The sequence below is a fragment of the Bubalus kerabau genome, chromosome 10 (assembly GCF_029407905.1).
Source record: "Bubalus kerabau isolate K-KA32 ecotype Philippines breed swamp buffalo chromosome 10, PCC_UOA_SB_1v2, whole genome shotgun sequence".
NCBI classification, from domain to species: Eukaryota; Metazoa; Chordata; class Mammalia; order Artiodactyla; family Bovidae; genus Bubalus; species Bubalus kerabau.
The window spans coordinates 92618991-92635891 of record NC_073633.1 but is presented as its reverse complement, the minus strand read 5'-3'; the positions used below and the strand labels follow the sequence as shown (position 1 = coordinate 92635891).

Genomic DNA, 16901 nt, shown 5'->3' with positions numbered 1-16901 from the left:
CCTACAATTTGGTATCTGCCAACAGAAGGGGTAGCTAAATTACTCCTGGTCCCATTCTCTACTCCCTTGGATACAGGTAACACACTCTTTTCACATCTACAACAAGCCAGGAAGATAGAGCCCCTGGCCTAATTCACCCCTAGATTTTTATCTCATACAGCTACGCAGGAGATTGAGATGGGATCGTCTTCTGATCCTCACTGCCTGATTCTGACCCCATTCCAGGAGTCTGCAATAAATGAAGGTATATAAAATACTACAGTCTCCAGAATGCACTGCTACTAGGACTGCTTTTTCCTTCTCTGTCTGCGCCAACAGTAAACTACTCTTGGAGACTCTTATTTCCCAGGACTCAATATGCTATGACTGTCTCCTACTCCCAAACATATATACACACAGAAAACACTACGATTCCGTATCGAGTACATTCTGGGAGTTACAACCTCCAGGCAGAAAATCAAGGATACTGACTGGGAAGTTAATGGTGCAACAACACTCGGGCTAAAACTACAGCCGCCCAACTTCCTGACTGAACTGAACCCTGCCTTTCTGAACCAAGGGCAGACTATAGGGAGAGAATGCAGGGCCTCACTACCGACAGTCAGGGCGAGCTCAGCACGGCTGCGGGCTTCCTACTGCACTCTCCAGAGCAGGTCTATCAGCCTTGGAGTTTGACAAAATCTTGGCGATAAGTCAGCTTTAAGTCCTGGTCTCTGGCAATGTTTCACATCTTCGTAAATATTTTAGGGGGTGGCTGAGGTTCCTTATCAGATGCTTTTTAAGGTGTGAAGTTATAATGATGTGAAGGAGACTGTGACAAAACAATTACAGCATCTCAGTGTTACAAGGGACCTTAGAGATCATTCAGTTCAGCCCCTCCAACTCTACACTTCACTAAGTGGTCATCAAGCCCAGGCTTGAAGTGATCTACCTGGTAAAACAACTCAATTTTTATGGAGATTTAATTTTCAGAATGCTATATTTTATACTGAGGCAACACTTCACACTCTGCACTTTCTATCTATGGATTCTATTTCCTTCCTCTAGAGTCACAGAATAATCAAAACATTTAAGAGACAGATCTTCAAATACAATAATGTAACATTAAATCCACCTCCCAAGTTGTTTTTCTTCCAGTTATTCCTTAGCATATAGCAGCAGAGCTTTGAATAAATCTATATAAGCACACTGTGCCAGCTATGCAATACTCTCCAATGTGACGGTATAACCGCAACAATGGTAAATATCCTCTTGGTCAGCATCCCTATTTACAGAATAGAAAAACAGAACATCCTCAACCTACCACATATAGTTTTTTCCACAGCTCCAGTAAACCCCTGATTAATGACCTCCACTTGCAAAGGAGGCTACTTACCTTAACCATGAAATAATGAATGCTATTGATCCAACAAGCTACTGCTATAGAGTGTTATTGATCACCTATCTTTGGTTAAAATGGTCCTCATTTAGCAATTTCACTGTTGCAAACACCTGGAGCAAAGCATGCTCATAATTAAAAAGAGTTTGGGAGAGTTCAAGTGAGAGGTGATGGACAGAGATCTCAGCTTTCCACCGCTTATTCTTGCTTCTGAGCTATTATTTGTGTCAGAAGGGATATTGATTTTCTATAAAAATAAGAAAACAAGAGGCACCAAGGGGCCGCAGAAGGTCAGCTTGGGCTAGAGAAGGAGGGGGGAGGTTTAGCACTCTATCTCTGTCATTTGGCTTCCAAGAGAAGAGAATATTTTCTTTCCTGTGAGATTGGCTTCTAATACATCACCTTAGGAAGGCCCCTGACTGCAACTTCAGGCCACCACCAAACCAATCCACTTACGAAAGAAAAGAAGCTAAATTATATTCAAGGGGAACAAATGAATGATGTTAGTGAAGAACAAAGCAAAATTGGGCTATGACTCACCTAATTAATAGCCACTGTACAGACAATTTGAATAAAGATCAGTAGAAAGTAATTTTACAAAAGAGTTGATCTATTCTAGAATGGAACACACATGGATAGAAAAATATTAAAATAATAATTGAGCTTTTTACATCATAACCACTTTCAGTCCCTCAGAACTCTTGAGGGATTGGTTGGTACAGAATTGAAGGAAGAACAGAAACAGAAAAGCAAAAAGAATTATAGGTTAAATTTAAAACTACTCTATGTTTGTAAGCAGAATAAATTTTAAGGAAAGTAGAAATAAAGTTCTCTGATTGAGACATAGATTTTCAAACTGAAAACACCTAATATATGCTTTTAAAAAGAACTATTTACTAAGCAAAGTAAAGCTTAATGATCAACTTCATCCTAATAATTTTACAAGCTGGATCATATATTCTGCCAACCCTCAAAACCACTGATATAAAGTTCTACACTTTGATCTGTATGCAAAGTGGCACATCCAAGCAGATTTATGAAAGAGTAATAACCAAAAGAATTCTTAAAAGGATTTCTTTTAACACATAAAAAAGGTTGAAAAATTTTGACAGAATCAACTCACCAAGACAGTATAACATCTAAATCATGAACTACTGCCTACTTAAAACATATGCTAATGTTAGTCCTGTTTATAGGGTGTATTTAATAATCTAAGGCAGAGATTTTGGTTCCAATTTACTATTGACAGGCAAAACATAACGTGCAGTCAACGAACAACTAAGAATCACCATGAGACTTTCCTGGTGGTTCAGTAGTTAAGACTCTGCACTTTCACTGCAGGGGACGCAGGATCCTGTTCAAGGAACTAAGATCCCACATGTCACATGGCATCCCCCCCCTCCCCCCCGGCTAAAAAAAAAGAATCACCCTCCTTCCTCATAGAGTATACTTAGGGGGGAAAAATACAAAGCACATGTGCTTGTAACTAAGATGAATCAGCATCAGTCAAGGTGAGTTGAAGACTCCTAAATACACTCTGAAGAATTTTTCTCATTCTACATCTGCTGCTTCTCCACCCAATATTCCCTTAGCTACAAGGATTTTGGTGTCCACCAAAAAACTCTTGTTCTTTGAAAGAACTCTGAAGTTATGGGCCAGGAAGATAGCCCCAATGTGGGAACAGGTCTCCTCAATTTGAAAAGAGAAGAATTTCCTAAGAACTGCTGCCTACTTCAATTTACCCAAGCTCTCAGATAACTAGATATGTATTATCACAATCTGACTATAATGTGTGACAGATGTATCTGGGGTAAGAAGGACCTGGAAAGATTCAAGTGCCTCACTGCAAAGTTACAGGCTCTGTATTTGCAACCATACTTGGGCTGTGATCTTAGAGAAGACAGAGTTAACAGTCACTCACACACACAATTAAGACACAGTTTAACAAGAAATTCTGGGGAAGAAATACATATACCCAAAAATATCATCCCAAAAAGCAGTTGTTTTTTTTTAAATTGTCATTCTTAATAGTAAGATGATTATTATTTGGTATGTAAGCTTGATATTGAAACAAACTTGAACACCTCAATTGAGGGTTTCACCATTATGAAAGGATACAAGTTAAGCATTTCTTGTCTGATTAAATATAGCATGATGAGAGGAAAAAAAAGGGGTTTATAATCCAAAATCATACATTTAAATTGGGTTAAAAGGCCCTAGAATATACAGCAGAGGAAAATCAGGAAAGCCAAATTATAAGCCTGCCAAGTCTGACTCTCTGCAACCCCAAGGACTATAGCCTACCAGGTTCCTCTGTCCATGGGATTTTCTAGCAAGAGTACTGGAGCGGGTTGGCATTCCCTTCTTCAGGGGATCCTCCCAACCCAGGGATCAAACCCGTGTCTCCTACATCTCCTGCAGTGGCAGGGGTGTTCTTTACCACTGAGCCACCTGGGAAGTCCCACCTAGTTGCACAGCCTGGCAAACATAAAGTTAGTAAGAAAAAATTTTAAAGCTAGATTAAAAACCACCCATGAAAGGTACAGGCATACAGACCTGAGCAGCTTTTCTTATTCCTGACAAAGTCTCACCTTGAAGTTCCTAAGATTTACGCTTTTGTTTTTCAGACAAATCTCAGAAGAAGCAAAACCCTAAGAAAGATCATCTGTTCTATTAGTTGTAAAAGTTAAGCTGAGACAGAAAAGTGCCATGGGAAAAGCAAGCTCAAAGAGCAATCAAACACAGTGGTTACCTATGAGCTATGGAATTAGGTTTGATTCCCAGTTTTGCTACTAGATGACCTTGGGCAAATTATCTCCACACTCATAAGCTCTATTTCTTCGTCTATAAAATACAAACAGTGGCCCCTACCACAGAGGGGAGTTGTGAACATTAAAAAAGAATATACGTTCTGCACAATAGTACAGGGCCTGGCACACAGTTAGTGCTTAATAAATGCTGACTAACACTGTTAAGGGATTCCCTCATAGCTCAGTCGGTAAAGAATCTGCCTGCAATGCAGGAGACCTGGGTTCAATTCCTGGGTCGGGAAGATCCTCTGGAGAAGGAAATGGCAACCCACTCCAGTATTCTCACCTGGAGAATCCCATGGACAGAGCAGCCTGGCGGACTACAGTCCATGGGATCACAAGAGTAGGACACAACTTACAACTAAACCACAACAATAACATAATACAGTGGTCCTCAGTTGGGAGTACTCAACCCTACGAGGGAGCACCCATGAAGGCATTTGTTTTGATACTATGAAGGGTGGTGGGAACTACGTAGGATGCCAAACACGAGACATCCCTCTTCACAAAGAGCTGCCTCACCCAAAACGCCAACAGCATCAGCATGGAGAAACAGACATCACACATTAATATTCACAACAATATTAAAGCATCAAGCTGGGGAGTATCGATGTTTCTAGGACTATCTATTTGAGATGTAAAAAATTTTAAAGTCACCCAAAACTACACCGACATTTTAAGCATGCACCCATCAGAGACAAATTTTGCTGGCTCAATGACATCTGGTGTAAGACTAATGGGATTCAGTACTGTTCTTTTCAAAGTCTACCATGTGTTCCGACAACTTGAATGTCAGCCAATAAAATAAACTCAATACAGTTAAACTCAAAGTAGTAGAAAACACAAACAGAGCCCAGAAATATTACTATCTCAAGCCATGATTCTTAATGGGTAAAGGCAGCTTACCAAGAACATTTACAAATTCCATATGCCTGGCACCAGCATTTTCTCTCCCACGCGCGCATGTGTACACACATACACACACACACAAATCTCTGCTGAGGCCCTGGTTCTAAAGAATAGTTATGTATGTATGAACTGCGTGGCATAAAGAGCAGCAAAATGTTTTTAAAATAAAACTCTCAGTTATGCATTTGAGGTACACATTTTAAATGACTTTCAGAAAACAAATGTGTTGCTATAAAATATAGCCTTCTTGATACAGGGTAACAGGATCATTAAGCCAGAGATAAACACAACCTGACTGGTTAAAAGAAAGCTACAAAGTCAGTGTTATCAGAGGCTGGTTTGAAAGAAAAGTTGAAATCATCAAGACTGTGGATTTGTGCTTAATTTGTAAAATTAACCAGGAAAATCTTTTGACTTAGTAAGATCAAAATGGAATAGAATGGGAGATCTCACCATTCTGACATGTTCTCATCAGAGCCCTGTTTTTGTTCATCTGCTTCACACTCCATCCTTTCTTTCCTTCCCGTTTTGCTTAGGAAAGTCCTGTTTTCTGCTGATTCACACAACCCGTGACCTGATGAGGTCCAGGGAGTATTCTCCTTCCAGCGGGACAGACGCTGCTTCTTGGCCGACTTGAACCTGCAGCCTCTCTCATAGCTCCAATCTGACACCTTGAGCTTCTGCTGAAGGCTAGCGGCCACCTCTGACGTCACTCGCTTCACCTTACGCCGGCGCCTGAGCGGTCGACAGGGTGCATTTTCAGTAAAGGAGTCAGATTCATGCCAAGAATGCTGCTTACTCTTAACAATGGCGTTGAGAGCTGGGTGCCGTTTGACTACCATTGTGTCATCTGAGTCACTGAAATTGGTGACTGGGGCCATTTCTCGACAGTCCTTGAGAGCCTCATCCAGACTGGACTCAGAGGCCTCACTGTAGCAGCAGGTATGCTCCGCCAGGTGAGTGAAGTCTGAACGGCGCTTCCGGCCTCTCCGTTTGCGAAGCTGCCGCCTCTGCTGCCGCGGGCTCAGGGCCATCTCCTCCCAGAGCTCACCAAGCTTATTCTGCTCAGATGTCTGCTCCAAGGCTGAGGCTAAGTCATGAACCAGCTCATCCATGAGGCCACATCTACCAAAGGAGGTTCAGAAGAAAAGAAAACAAGAGAAAGACTGAATAGGATCTGTTGCTTTAGGATAATTTTTTAAATAGATCGTGGCACTTCAGAGTCCACTCCATCTACAGAAAATTCACCTGCATTCACCTGGCTACACTTAAGATTCTATTCCTATCATCCATGCACTGTTAAGTCGCTAAAAATAGGTGTCTGGCCCTTGTTAAATGCCTATAGTCATCATGTTCTTAAGCACAAATACTCAAAATACTCACCAGATGTCAAGTGGGTTATTAGTAAAAACAAGCAAACTCAGGGGAGTTATCGCTCCCTTTTCCCAATTAAACTTGCTCAACAAAATTACCTGATGATGAGATCTAAAAGGTTTAGAGAATGTCTCTTTAGACAGGAGCAGAAAAACACTCAACTTCAAAACCATAGATGAAAAAGACTGTTCTACAGTCTTGGGTCACTAATAAGAAGTGTTCTGGCAGGAACAGAAAAACAACCTAGTGACGCCCCTTACAGAGGGCTGCCTGCAGCTCTGGTGATCCGGGAATTTGTAGTGACACAGGTTTGTATTGTGCCCGGAAAAAAAAAAAAAAAGACAGTTTGCACCTACTCTGGTTCCAGCTACCACCCAGAGGCTATGAAGTAAAGAGCTTTAAAGAGTATGTCATAAACTTGTGAAGAATTAGCAACTTTTAAGTTCTTCTCACTCTCCTTCAGAAAATAAAGTGAGCATCCAAATTCTGTGCTTCGGTGCCAGACAATCACACAGAAACAGGATATAACTGAGGCTGAAATGACAATACATGGAGTCTCTAAGATTTCTAGGTAACAGCTTTCCAAAATTTCCTATTTTTCAACTCATTATTGTCAAACCATCATACTTCAGGGATCACTTCAGAGGTAAACCTTCCAGAGGCAGAGAGCAGGAGGAACAATTTTCAAAATGCCTTTTTTTTAAAGGGAAATGTGTAATATACTTCATACACCTAATTAAATACATGTTAAACTAGCACTTTTTCCCTAGCTCTTAAGTTCAACCTATTTCAAGACCATAATTAGAGCTTAAAACTCTATGGTGCCACTCTCAGACCATATTTCCGTTCACCCAGTTTATATTTTGCAAAGGACTTTCTAAAAACCTATTTTCATGCTATCTCCATGCCAACCAACTCAAAGTCAGGAGGAGCAATAGTTGACACCTTGTTCCAAAACTACCAACCAAACAAAACTTCTCAAAGTGTCAAAAACCACACTCACTTAAGCAATAAGCTATTTAAAATGCCATAACTGGGGTTTGGGGAGACAACTGTCCCTAAAAACCAAATAGGTGAATCTAAATCTACTTCCCTCATCTCTATGCTTAACTACTGCTTTAAAAACTGTACAGACTTTAACACGGAAACAACTAGAAGCTGAATGCCCTGCCTGTGCAGTTGAATGCAAGCCTTTCAAAGACTGCAAAAATTGGAACAGCAGGTGACAGAAGAACCCTGGAACTCCTACCCTCCCTGGATGCACCGTCCGAGAGGATCCGGGGCCAGGCAAGCAAAGGCTGTCCCGAGTTGCGTAAAGGATGGGACCAGAAACCAGTAGAAGTAAAAAGAAAGACGCAGGCAGGCGCAGGGTCGTATAGGTGCAGACCGGGTTGGGAGGGGAGACGTTGCGGGAAGACAGGAGGGAACTTCTCAGTTGGGGCGACCGAGGAGCAGGGAGTCAGCTCTTCCAGGGCAGAAACTGCCAAGATGCAAGCCCTGGTGATCTAAACTCCCTCCCTGCCAGGGGTCGCAACGTGACCACATCTGTTGGGGAAAAAAAGTGTGTTTCGAAGGGCTCTCCCCACCACGACCAGGGGCCCTTCCCCGAGGACGAGGGCGACCACAGCTTGGGATACCAAGCCCTTACGCTGTCGCCACTCCCTAAAGAATCAGAAAGTAGAAAAGACAAAAAGTGATTGTCGCCTGGCAGATGGCCCGAAACCCTTATCCCCCACGGATTCGGGGGGGAGATGGGTCCTGAAAAACAAGGCCCGCCACCCTCACCCGCTCCCGCCAGCCTTTGCCGGCCCCCTGACGCCCCCCGGTCGGTCCGCGGCGGCCCAGAGCCCGGATCCCCGCTGGCGCCGACCCCCCGGACCCCGACCCTCTCATTTCCAGTCCCCCTCACCCGCTGCCGCAGCCACCTCCGAAGGCCGCCGCTTGCGGGGCCGAGTCTCCCGGCCGGAGCTTTCCTCTCTGACCTCATTTCCGGTCTGGGCCGGAGGGGTGGGGCGGCGGCGAGATGGGAGGAACTTGGCGGCGCGGGAGGCCCCGCCCCAGCACGGCGCTTCCTGCCAGCAGCCCCGCCCACTTCCGTCCCGTGGGACGCTGGGGGCCACGAGAACCCGGAAGGAAGGCAAGGGGGCCAGGAGCGGTGGTGTTTCGGGGCAGACGAAGGACCGGGGCTGACAGGACAGTGGCGCTGAGGTGCCCATCTTGGGGAAGAACCTACCCCGTGCAGGCCTCGTCTGCCTTGGAGACGTCAGGAAATTGGGCCCTAGAGAGGGGCGTGGGCCTTGTCCTTGCTGACTGGCTTTATACAAGCGCGTGGAAGTTAGGGAAATGAATCTTCATTTCCTAACTATGAGAGTTGTATAGCCTTTGACAGGATAGCGTCGTAGTGAGACTATTAAAGATGCACTTTGCCTTGCGTAACAAGTAGTACTGGATTATAACTTGAAGTATAGAATTGATGCTTTTGAACTGTGGTGTTGGAGAAGACTCTTGAGGGACACTTGGACTGCAAGGAGATCCATCCAGTCCACCCTAAAGGAAATCAGTTCTGAATATTCATTGGAAGGACTGATGCTGAAGCTGAAACTCCAATACTTCGGCCACTTGATGCAAAGAACTGACTCATTGGAAAATTTCCCTGATGCTGGGAAAGATTGAAGGCGAGAGGAGAAGGGGAGGACAGAGGATGAGATGGTTGGATGGCATCACCAACTCAATGGACATGAGTTTGAGTAAACTCTGGGAGTTGGTGATGGACAGGGAAGCTTGGCATGCTGTGGTCCATGGGGTCGCAGAGTCAGATGCAACTGAGCGACTGAACTGAAAGGTAACAGCCATAGTCAAACTGGGGTAAATCAATCACTTATACAAATAAATGTATAAATGGGGAAGGAGTGATGTCTTTGGTGCAGAAGTCTAAACAATTTTTTAGATACTCCACCATGAGGCCTCACTCCTCATTCTAAATGTGGCCTGTGCCGTGACTTCCTTCTGAAGAGTACCATGTGAAAAGTGGGGGAAGGAGAGTAACTTTTATAGTGGAGAAACTAAACAAGCACTGCCTCAGTCAGGTGATCAAGGTTAATATTAACAGTGATTAATCATGTTGATAGTATGTGCACTAGCGAGGATATGACAAATATGGCCTTTTATCTCTGTGATACTTTCCTTCTAAAACTCATAATCCCAGTCTCAATAAAAGGGAAGAAGTGGGCAGCCCCCACCTGAGGGACATTCTACAAAATGTCTGACCAATATTCCTCAAAATTCTCAAGATTTTCAAAGACAAAGTCTGAGAAACTGCCACAGCCAAGAGGAGCTTATGGACACATACCAAGTAAATGTAATATTGTATCCTGATGTGACACTGGATTAGAAAAAGGATATTTGGTAAAAACTAAAGAAATGTGGATAAATTATGGGCTTTAGTTAATAATAATGTCCCAACATTGGTTTGGAGAAGGCAATGGCACCCCACTCCAGTACTCTTGCCTGGAAAATCCCATGGACAGAGGACCCTGGTAGGCTGCAGTCCATGGGGTCGCTAAGAGTTGGACACAACAGAGCGGCTTCACTTTCACTTTTCACTTTCATGCATTGGAGAAGGAAATGGCAACCCGCTCCAGTGTTCTTGCCTGGAGAATCCCAGGGACGGTGGAGCCTGATGGGCTGCTGTCTGTGGGGTCGCACAGAGTCAGACACGACTGAAGCGACTTAGCAGCAGCAGCAACATTGGTTCATTAATTGTGACAAATGTTTACTAATGTGAGATGTTAATAATGGAGGACCTGAGTGTGGGGTATGTGGGAACAGTAGTACCTCTGAATTTTCCTGGAAACCTAAAGCTATTGTGAAATTAAGTTTATTTTTAAATAACTTTGACCCTGAAAATTCTGCCTCTATGAATTTTGTCTAAAGAAAAAATTAGAAATGGACAATGTAAAGTACAGGTAATTAATCTTTGTAGTGCCAACTTAAAAAAAAAAAAGCCTAACGTAAGAGCTGTGAGTTAAGTTTTATTGGGGCAAAATGAGGGCTATAGCCCAGGAGATAGCATCTCAGATAGCTCTGAGAAACTGCTCCAAAGAGGTAGAGGGGAAGGTCAGTGTATATGTGGTTTTGGTAAAGGGGGAGCACATTGCAATCAAACACGTTTTCTTTTGTTTGGCAGAATGTTTCTCCTAGTCACCAGAAGCAGTCATCACCATGAAGGACTTTAGGACTTCTCTGGATATAAGGAGATACAAGAACTGGGCTCATAAAATCGACTGTGAAATTATTTAACCATCTGAAGACTTGTTCTGCCAGTTTTTCCCAGAGCACAGAGTGCCTCTTTTCTGCCCTCCAACCTGAATTCCTTTCAGGGATTGTTGAAAGTCAGCATGATTTAATCCTTGTAGAGGTAGATGGCAAGTGCCAATTTGTAGTTGACAGCATTGTGGGAGGTTGGCATGAGACTACTAGAAAAAAGCCAGAAATCCTACAACAGGGGTTACTTATCTAAACTAGTGTATGTCTATGGGATGGAATACCTTGCAGCCTTTTGACAGTGATTATAGAAGAATATTTAATTTCACAAAAAGTCATCAATTTCTGATTGTGTACATTTCTGTACAATGGTTGTGCTTTAAAACATTCCTTTAAAGAAGAAAGTGGGCGGGGTGGGGGGGTTGCAGGGAAAGTTTCTTTAAAAATGTAGAGTATGAGACTATTCATGCATAAAGGAAATTAAATCTATACTTGCATAGGAATATGACCAGAATAATACATTACTTATCATCCAAAATAGTTCCATTATAAGTTATTGTATCTCCTACATGTTGTTCTTATGGGTTTTCAGAATTTTCTATAGGTGAAACATTGTGTAAAGAATGAAGGGTGTAGACAAAGATGACTTCAAGTTTTGAGCCAGAGTGACTAACAGAGTGAAGTGAAAATCAGTTGTGTCCAACTCTTTGCAACCCCATGGACTGTAGCCCTATGGACTGTAGTCTGCCAGGCTCCTCTGTCTATGGAATTCTCTGGGCAAGGATACTCGAGCGGGTAGCCATTCCCATCTCCAGAGGATCTTCCCAACCCAGGGATCGAACCCAGGTCTCCACATTGCAGGCAGATTCCTTACCAGCTGAGCCACCAGGGAAGCCCAAGAATACTGGGCTAACAGAGGGGTTGGTGCCTTTTGCACAGCTAGAGAAGTCAAGGAGAGAAAAAAGTTTGGTAGAAAGATGATTAATTCCACTTTGGACATGCTGAATTTGTGACTCCCACAGGACAAAAAGATGGAAATGTTCAAGAGGTGTCCGCAGCCATCAGCCTCTTTTCTGCTTAAGTGAAGTTCTCTCCCATAAATCATATCAGCTCCCATAGTGTCACTTCCCTCCATCAGCAATGAATGCTCCCACATTTCTTGAAATCCAGCTTTTGGTTTCAGCTTAAGTGAAGTTCTCTCCCATAAATCATATCAGCTCCCATAGTGTCACTTCCCTCCATCAGCAATGAATGCTCCCACATTTCTTGAAATCCAGCTTTTGGTTTCAGATTTATGCTAGATAATTTCCACTTATTTTCACAACCAGCACCTCCAGGTTAAGATGTCAAAACAAATCTTAGTTTCTTCCATAATCCCTATCATACGTGTCCTTCCCCCACTGTTCCCAGTTTGGGAAATGTCACCAGCATCATGCAGTTACCCAGGTAAATTAGCCATTAGCCCCTTTTTTCCCCCCTTAATACTTCTTCATCTAAATAAATGCCAAGCTTCAAGGATTCTACTTTGATAGCATTCTTGCATCCACCCTCCCCCTTTTGCTTTCTGTCTGCCACTGGGCACATCTGGGTAGGCAGCCTCTCGTGGATGGCATAGCAGCCTCCTTACTGGTCTTGCCACTTCCATTCTCTCCCCCAAAAGTCATTCTCTACACCGGCACCAGAGTGAGATTCCTGAAACACCATTTCACTTCATCTTCCACTATCTCCTGTGTCACGCTGGGCTCACCAGACCGCTTGCTTTTTCTTGAACACCCCTGGGGTTCGAGGGGATTTAAAGGCTCAGTGTCAGCGTCACCTCCATGGCGTCTTCGCCGTGCTTGCCTACTCTTTGGGATCTCTCAGAACTTGCTGGCATCTTTTTTTTTTCTTTACTGGTATCTTGATTACAACATTTCTTGACTCAGCCTTGAATCTGAGACAATTCTGTGCAAGTTTGCCTCCCCAGCTAAATTACTCTTACAACAAATATTCACTGAGTACCTATCACACATGTGGCCCTATGCTAAGCTCTGGAGATATAGCTGGGTGAGCAAAAATGAAGCCTACTGCACTGCCCCAGAGAGTCTCTTAGCCATTGTAGTCCCACCACTTCCAGGCACAGTCCTTTGTACATGGTAGGTGCTCCCTAACTACTGTCAGTTGACAAAAGTAAATATTTGTTTACTATGCTGGAACAGGAAATTAGAATTGCTTGTCTCAATCTTAAGAGAAAATTTAAATGAAAGCTAGTGATGGTGGGAGCCTGGGCAGGGCCACTCAAGGAAAGAGGATACAAGAGAAGAAACCCGCGGAGGGCAACGCCGTCAAAGGACAGAGAGCAGTGGGAAAGAATCAGTGTGTAAAAGCCAGAGAAGGGTGACATTTACGAAAAGAGACCAAGAGGACAATTAGAAACAGGTGTCAGGAAAGGCCATCACATTTGCTAAGTGAAGCAAGCACTGATTAAGTGTTTATGTAGACTTGGAGCAGGTAAAGTAGAGGCAGGAGAGAAACCAAGAGTGAAGCTCCATACATGATAAGCTGTGTCCTGTCCTGACGGCTTAACTTCCTCATCTGTCTGTCACAAGAGACAACAACAAAACATACTCATCTCTTGGGTGGAAGTTAAATAATGCAAAATGTTTCATTTAGAGCCCAACACAAATTAAGCACTCTAAAAATGTTAGTAATTATGGAGTAGCTGCTGCTGCTGCTGCTGCTAAGTCACTTCAGTCATGTCAGACTGTGTGACCCCATAGATGGCAGTCCACCAGGCTCCCCTGTCCCTGGGATTCTCCAGGCAAGAACACTGGAGTGGGTTGCCATTTCCTTCTCCAATGCATAAAAGTGAAAAGTGAAAGTGAAGTCGCTTAGTCGTGTCCGACTCTTAGCAACTCCATGGACTGCGGCCCACCAGGGTCCTCCATCCATGGGATTTTCCAGGCAAGAGTACTGGAGTGGGGTGCCATTGCCTTCTCCGAATTATGGAGTAGAGGAAGTCAAAAAGTTTCCCTTAACTGACCATCAGGATGGAACTTCAAGTTGAATGAGCAAATCACCAACTGAAAAGATCTGCACCCAGTAAGGAACAACAGGCTTCTCCCTTCTTTGTTTCCCACAGAGAAAAAACAAGTACCTCCACTGGCTGATTCATCGGATTCCATGTAGTTATAATAACCTGAAAGTCCTCTGCATGCCTGCACAACCTAGGATATGGTCCCTGCCCCATACTCCTAGTACCAGCCCATAAACTCTCCCTCCATGCCTCCCCACTCCCACCCCAGGGCCTTGGCATATGCTTTCCTGAAACCAAGAATATCTGTCTTTTAGGGCTTTGCAGGTGAGGGTCATGGAATATCCTCATCTTTGAAGTTTTGGCTAAAATGTCACTTCCACAAACAGGCCTTTTCTAATACCATCTTAAGAAATCCTACTCCCCTAAAGCCAGTTTCTATCTCATTGTCTTCTTTATTTCACTTATGGCCTATTTCATAATCCAACATTACCTTATTTTGTGTGTATTTGTTTATGCTCTGTCACATCCCACTAGACTATAAATATCATAAGAACAAGGAGATTGTCTTTTCTTTTGCTTTTGTGTTCCTTCACAGTTCATCTCATCAAAGCTATGGTTTTTCCAGTAGTCATGTATGGGTGTTGGAGAAGGAAATGGCAACCCACTCCAGTATTCTTGCCTAGAGAGTCCTGTGTTCGGAGGAGCCTGGTGGGCTGCTGTCTATGGGGTCACACAGAGTCGGACACAATTGAAGCGACTCAGCAGCAGCAGCAGCATGCTTTTTAGAACTCATCCTATGGGATTAGTTAGCAACTTAGCATGCATGCATGCATGTATGGATGTGGGAGTTGGACTATAAAGAAAGCTGAGCACTGAAGAATTGATGCTTTTGAACTGTGGTGTTGGAGAAGACTCTTGAGAGTCCCTTGGACAGCAAGGAGATCCAACCAGTCCATCCTAAAGAAAATCAGTCCTGAATATTCATTGGAAGGACTGATGCTGAAACTGAAACGCCAATCCTTTGGCCGCCTGCTGTGAAGAACGGAATCATTTGAAAAGACCCTGATGCTGGGAAAGGTTGAAGGCTGGAGGAGAAGGGGACCACAGAGAATGAGATGGTTGGATGGCATTACCGACTCAATGGACATGAGTTTGAGTAAACTCTGGGAGTTGGTGATGGACAGGGAGGCCTGGTGTGCTGCAGTCCATGAGGTCGCAAAGAGTCGGACATAACCGAGCGACTGAACTGAACAATTCGTCTCCTTGTTCAGAGCTTCTCTAAACTGATCCAAGACATTCTGAATCTTTCCCCCAAATATTCCAATAGCCACTGAAGGGATGTTGTTAATACTAATAGAAGCAGTGTCCACCAGGGAGGACAGGAAGTGTTTGCATTTACCTGAAAAATGGGTGCCTCCCTGAAACTTGCCCTCCTCCTGGCCCCAGCCCTTCTGACACCTTCTCTTTGGCAGGTGGCAGATGGCAGAGGTTTGTCAAATTCTACCTATGGCCCAGCTCTCGTACTGTCTCACTTAACCCTCCTCAACAACATCGAATTTGGGGGGTTGTCAAGGTAACATTTATCAAAGGCTTCCTTTGGGCCAGGCATCATGCTGAAGACTTTAAATTCATTATTTCATCTTTTCAGTATCCTTTTTGATGTTGGTGTGTGTATTAATTTCCTGTTGCTGCTAAAACAAATCACTACACGGTGACTCCAAACAACACAAATTTATTATCTTACAATTCCGTAAGTAGGTCAGAAGTTCCACATGGATCTCACTAGGCTAAAATCAAGGTGCTCAAATCATGGCTTGTTCCTTTCTGAAGCCTCTAGGGGAGAGCACATTTCTTGGCTTTTTCTCGCTTTGCCAGGCCTCCCAAATTCCTCAGCTTGTGCCCTCCCACCATCGTCAAAGCCAGCAATGTCAAATCTCTCTGATCCTCCTGCCACCATGTCTGTCTCTGACCACAGCTGGGAGAGGTTCTCTGTTTTTAGGAACCCATGTGCACCCACGTGAATAATTCAGGATAGTCATTCCGTCTCAAGATCCTTAACTTTAATCATATCTGCAAAGTATATTTGTTTGCCAGGGCTGTCATAACAAAGTACCACAGACTGGGTGCCATAAACAACAGTCATGCATTTTCTCACAATTCTGGAAGCTTGAAGTCTAAGATCAAGATGTCAGGAGGTTTGGTTTCTTCTGAACCCTCTCTCCTTGGCTTATAGATAGGCTGTCTTCACTCTTACCTTCACAGTGTCTTCCCTCCAAGTATGTCCATGTCTCAAGTTCCACTTCTTATAAGGGCACCAGTCATTGGATTAGGGCTCACACTAACAGTCTCATTTTAACTTAATTATCTATTTAAAGATCCTATTACCAAATATAGTCAAATTCTGAGGTACCAGGAGTTAATACATCAACATATGAACCTGGGGATACAGTCCATAACAGATTTAAGTCGATCATCATGCTATATATTTTCAATTTGTCCCATCTCTTCTTTTTCCCTCTTTTTCTTCCTTCTTTTGGATTAAGTGCTTTTTATTATTTTATTTTATATTCTTTGTTAGTTTATTGGTTATACCTCTGTTTTATGTTTTTAGTGGCTGCTTTAGGATTATTAACTTATTAACTTATTTTACTCTGCCTTCAAGTAATATTGTAACACTTTATACCTTGTCTACAACAATACCCCTCCATTTCCTCTGTCCTAGCCTCTGTGCTATTGTTATCACACATTTTACCTCTAAATATAGCAGAAATCCCCAAATACATTCTTTTTAAAAAATTAATTAATTTTGGTTGCATTGGGTCTTTGTTGCTACAAGTGGGCTTTCTCTAGTTGCAGCAAGCAGGGGCTACTCTTTGTTGTGGTACGTGGGCCGTTGCAGTGGTTTCTCTTGCTGTGAAGTACAAGCTCTAGGTGCACAGGCTTCCAGTAGATGCCTGGGCTCAGTTCCAGCACGTGGGCTCAGTAATTGTGGCTGGAGGGCTCTAGAGTGCAGGTTTAGTAGTTGGGGTGCATGGACTTAGCTGCTCCATGGCATGTGCAATCTACCCGTACCAGGGATCAAACCCATGTCCCCAGCATTGGCAGGTGGATTCTTATCCACTGTACCACCAGGGAAGTTCCCCACAATACA

General features: G+C 43.5%; 1 protein-coding gene and 1 long non-coding RNA gene across 15 annotated transcripts in view; one reads left to right on the top strand and one right to left on the bottom strand.

Moving 5' to 3' along the window:
* GPATCH2L (G-patch domain containing 2 like) overlaps nucleotides 1–8514 on the bottom strand; it is a 61400-nt gene extending 52886 nt beyond the window's left edge. For 6 of the 14 annotated variants that reach the window (XR_008699710.1, XR_008699709.1, XM_055538721.1 and 3 more), the window contains exons 1-2: nucleotides 8381–8512; nucleotides 5551–6222 (exon numbers count right to left, since the gene is read on the bottom strand). Coding sequence is in view for 12 of the 14 variants with exons in the window: in XM_055538721.1 (XP_055394696.1) it covers nucleotides 5551–6212 (662 nt within the window). In the remaining 2 variants the exon portion in view is untranslated. Of the gene's footprint in view, nucleotides 1–5550; nucleotides 6223–8380 lie in introns of all 14 variants that reach the window. The other 8 variants (XM_055538727.1, XM_055538725.1, XM_055538732.1 and 5 more) reach the window with 3 other exon arrangements.
* A 55-nt stretch (nucleotides 8515–8569) lies between these two features.
* Nucleotides 8570–12252, top strand: LOC129621832 (uncharacterized). The gene is made up of 2 exons (XR_008699711.1): nucleotides 8570–9313; nucleotides 10658–12252. It is a non-coding gene; the product is annotated as an uncharacterized LOC129621832 (long non-coding RNA).
* The last annotated feature ends 4649 nt before the right edge of the window (nucleotides 12253–16901 follow it).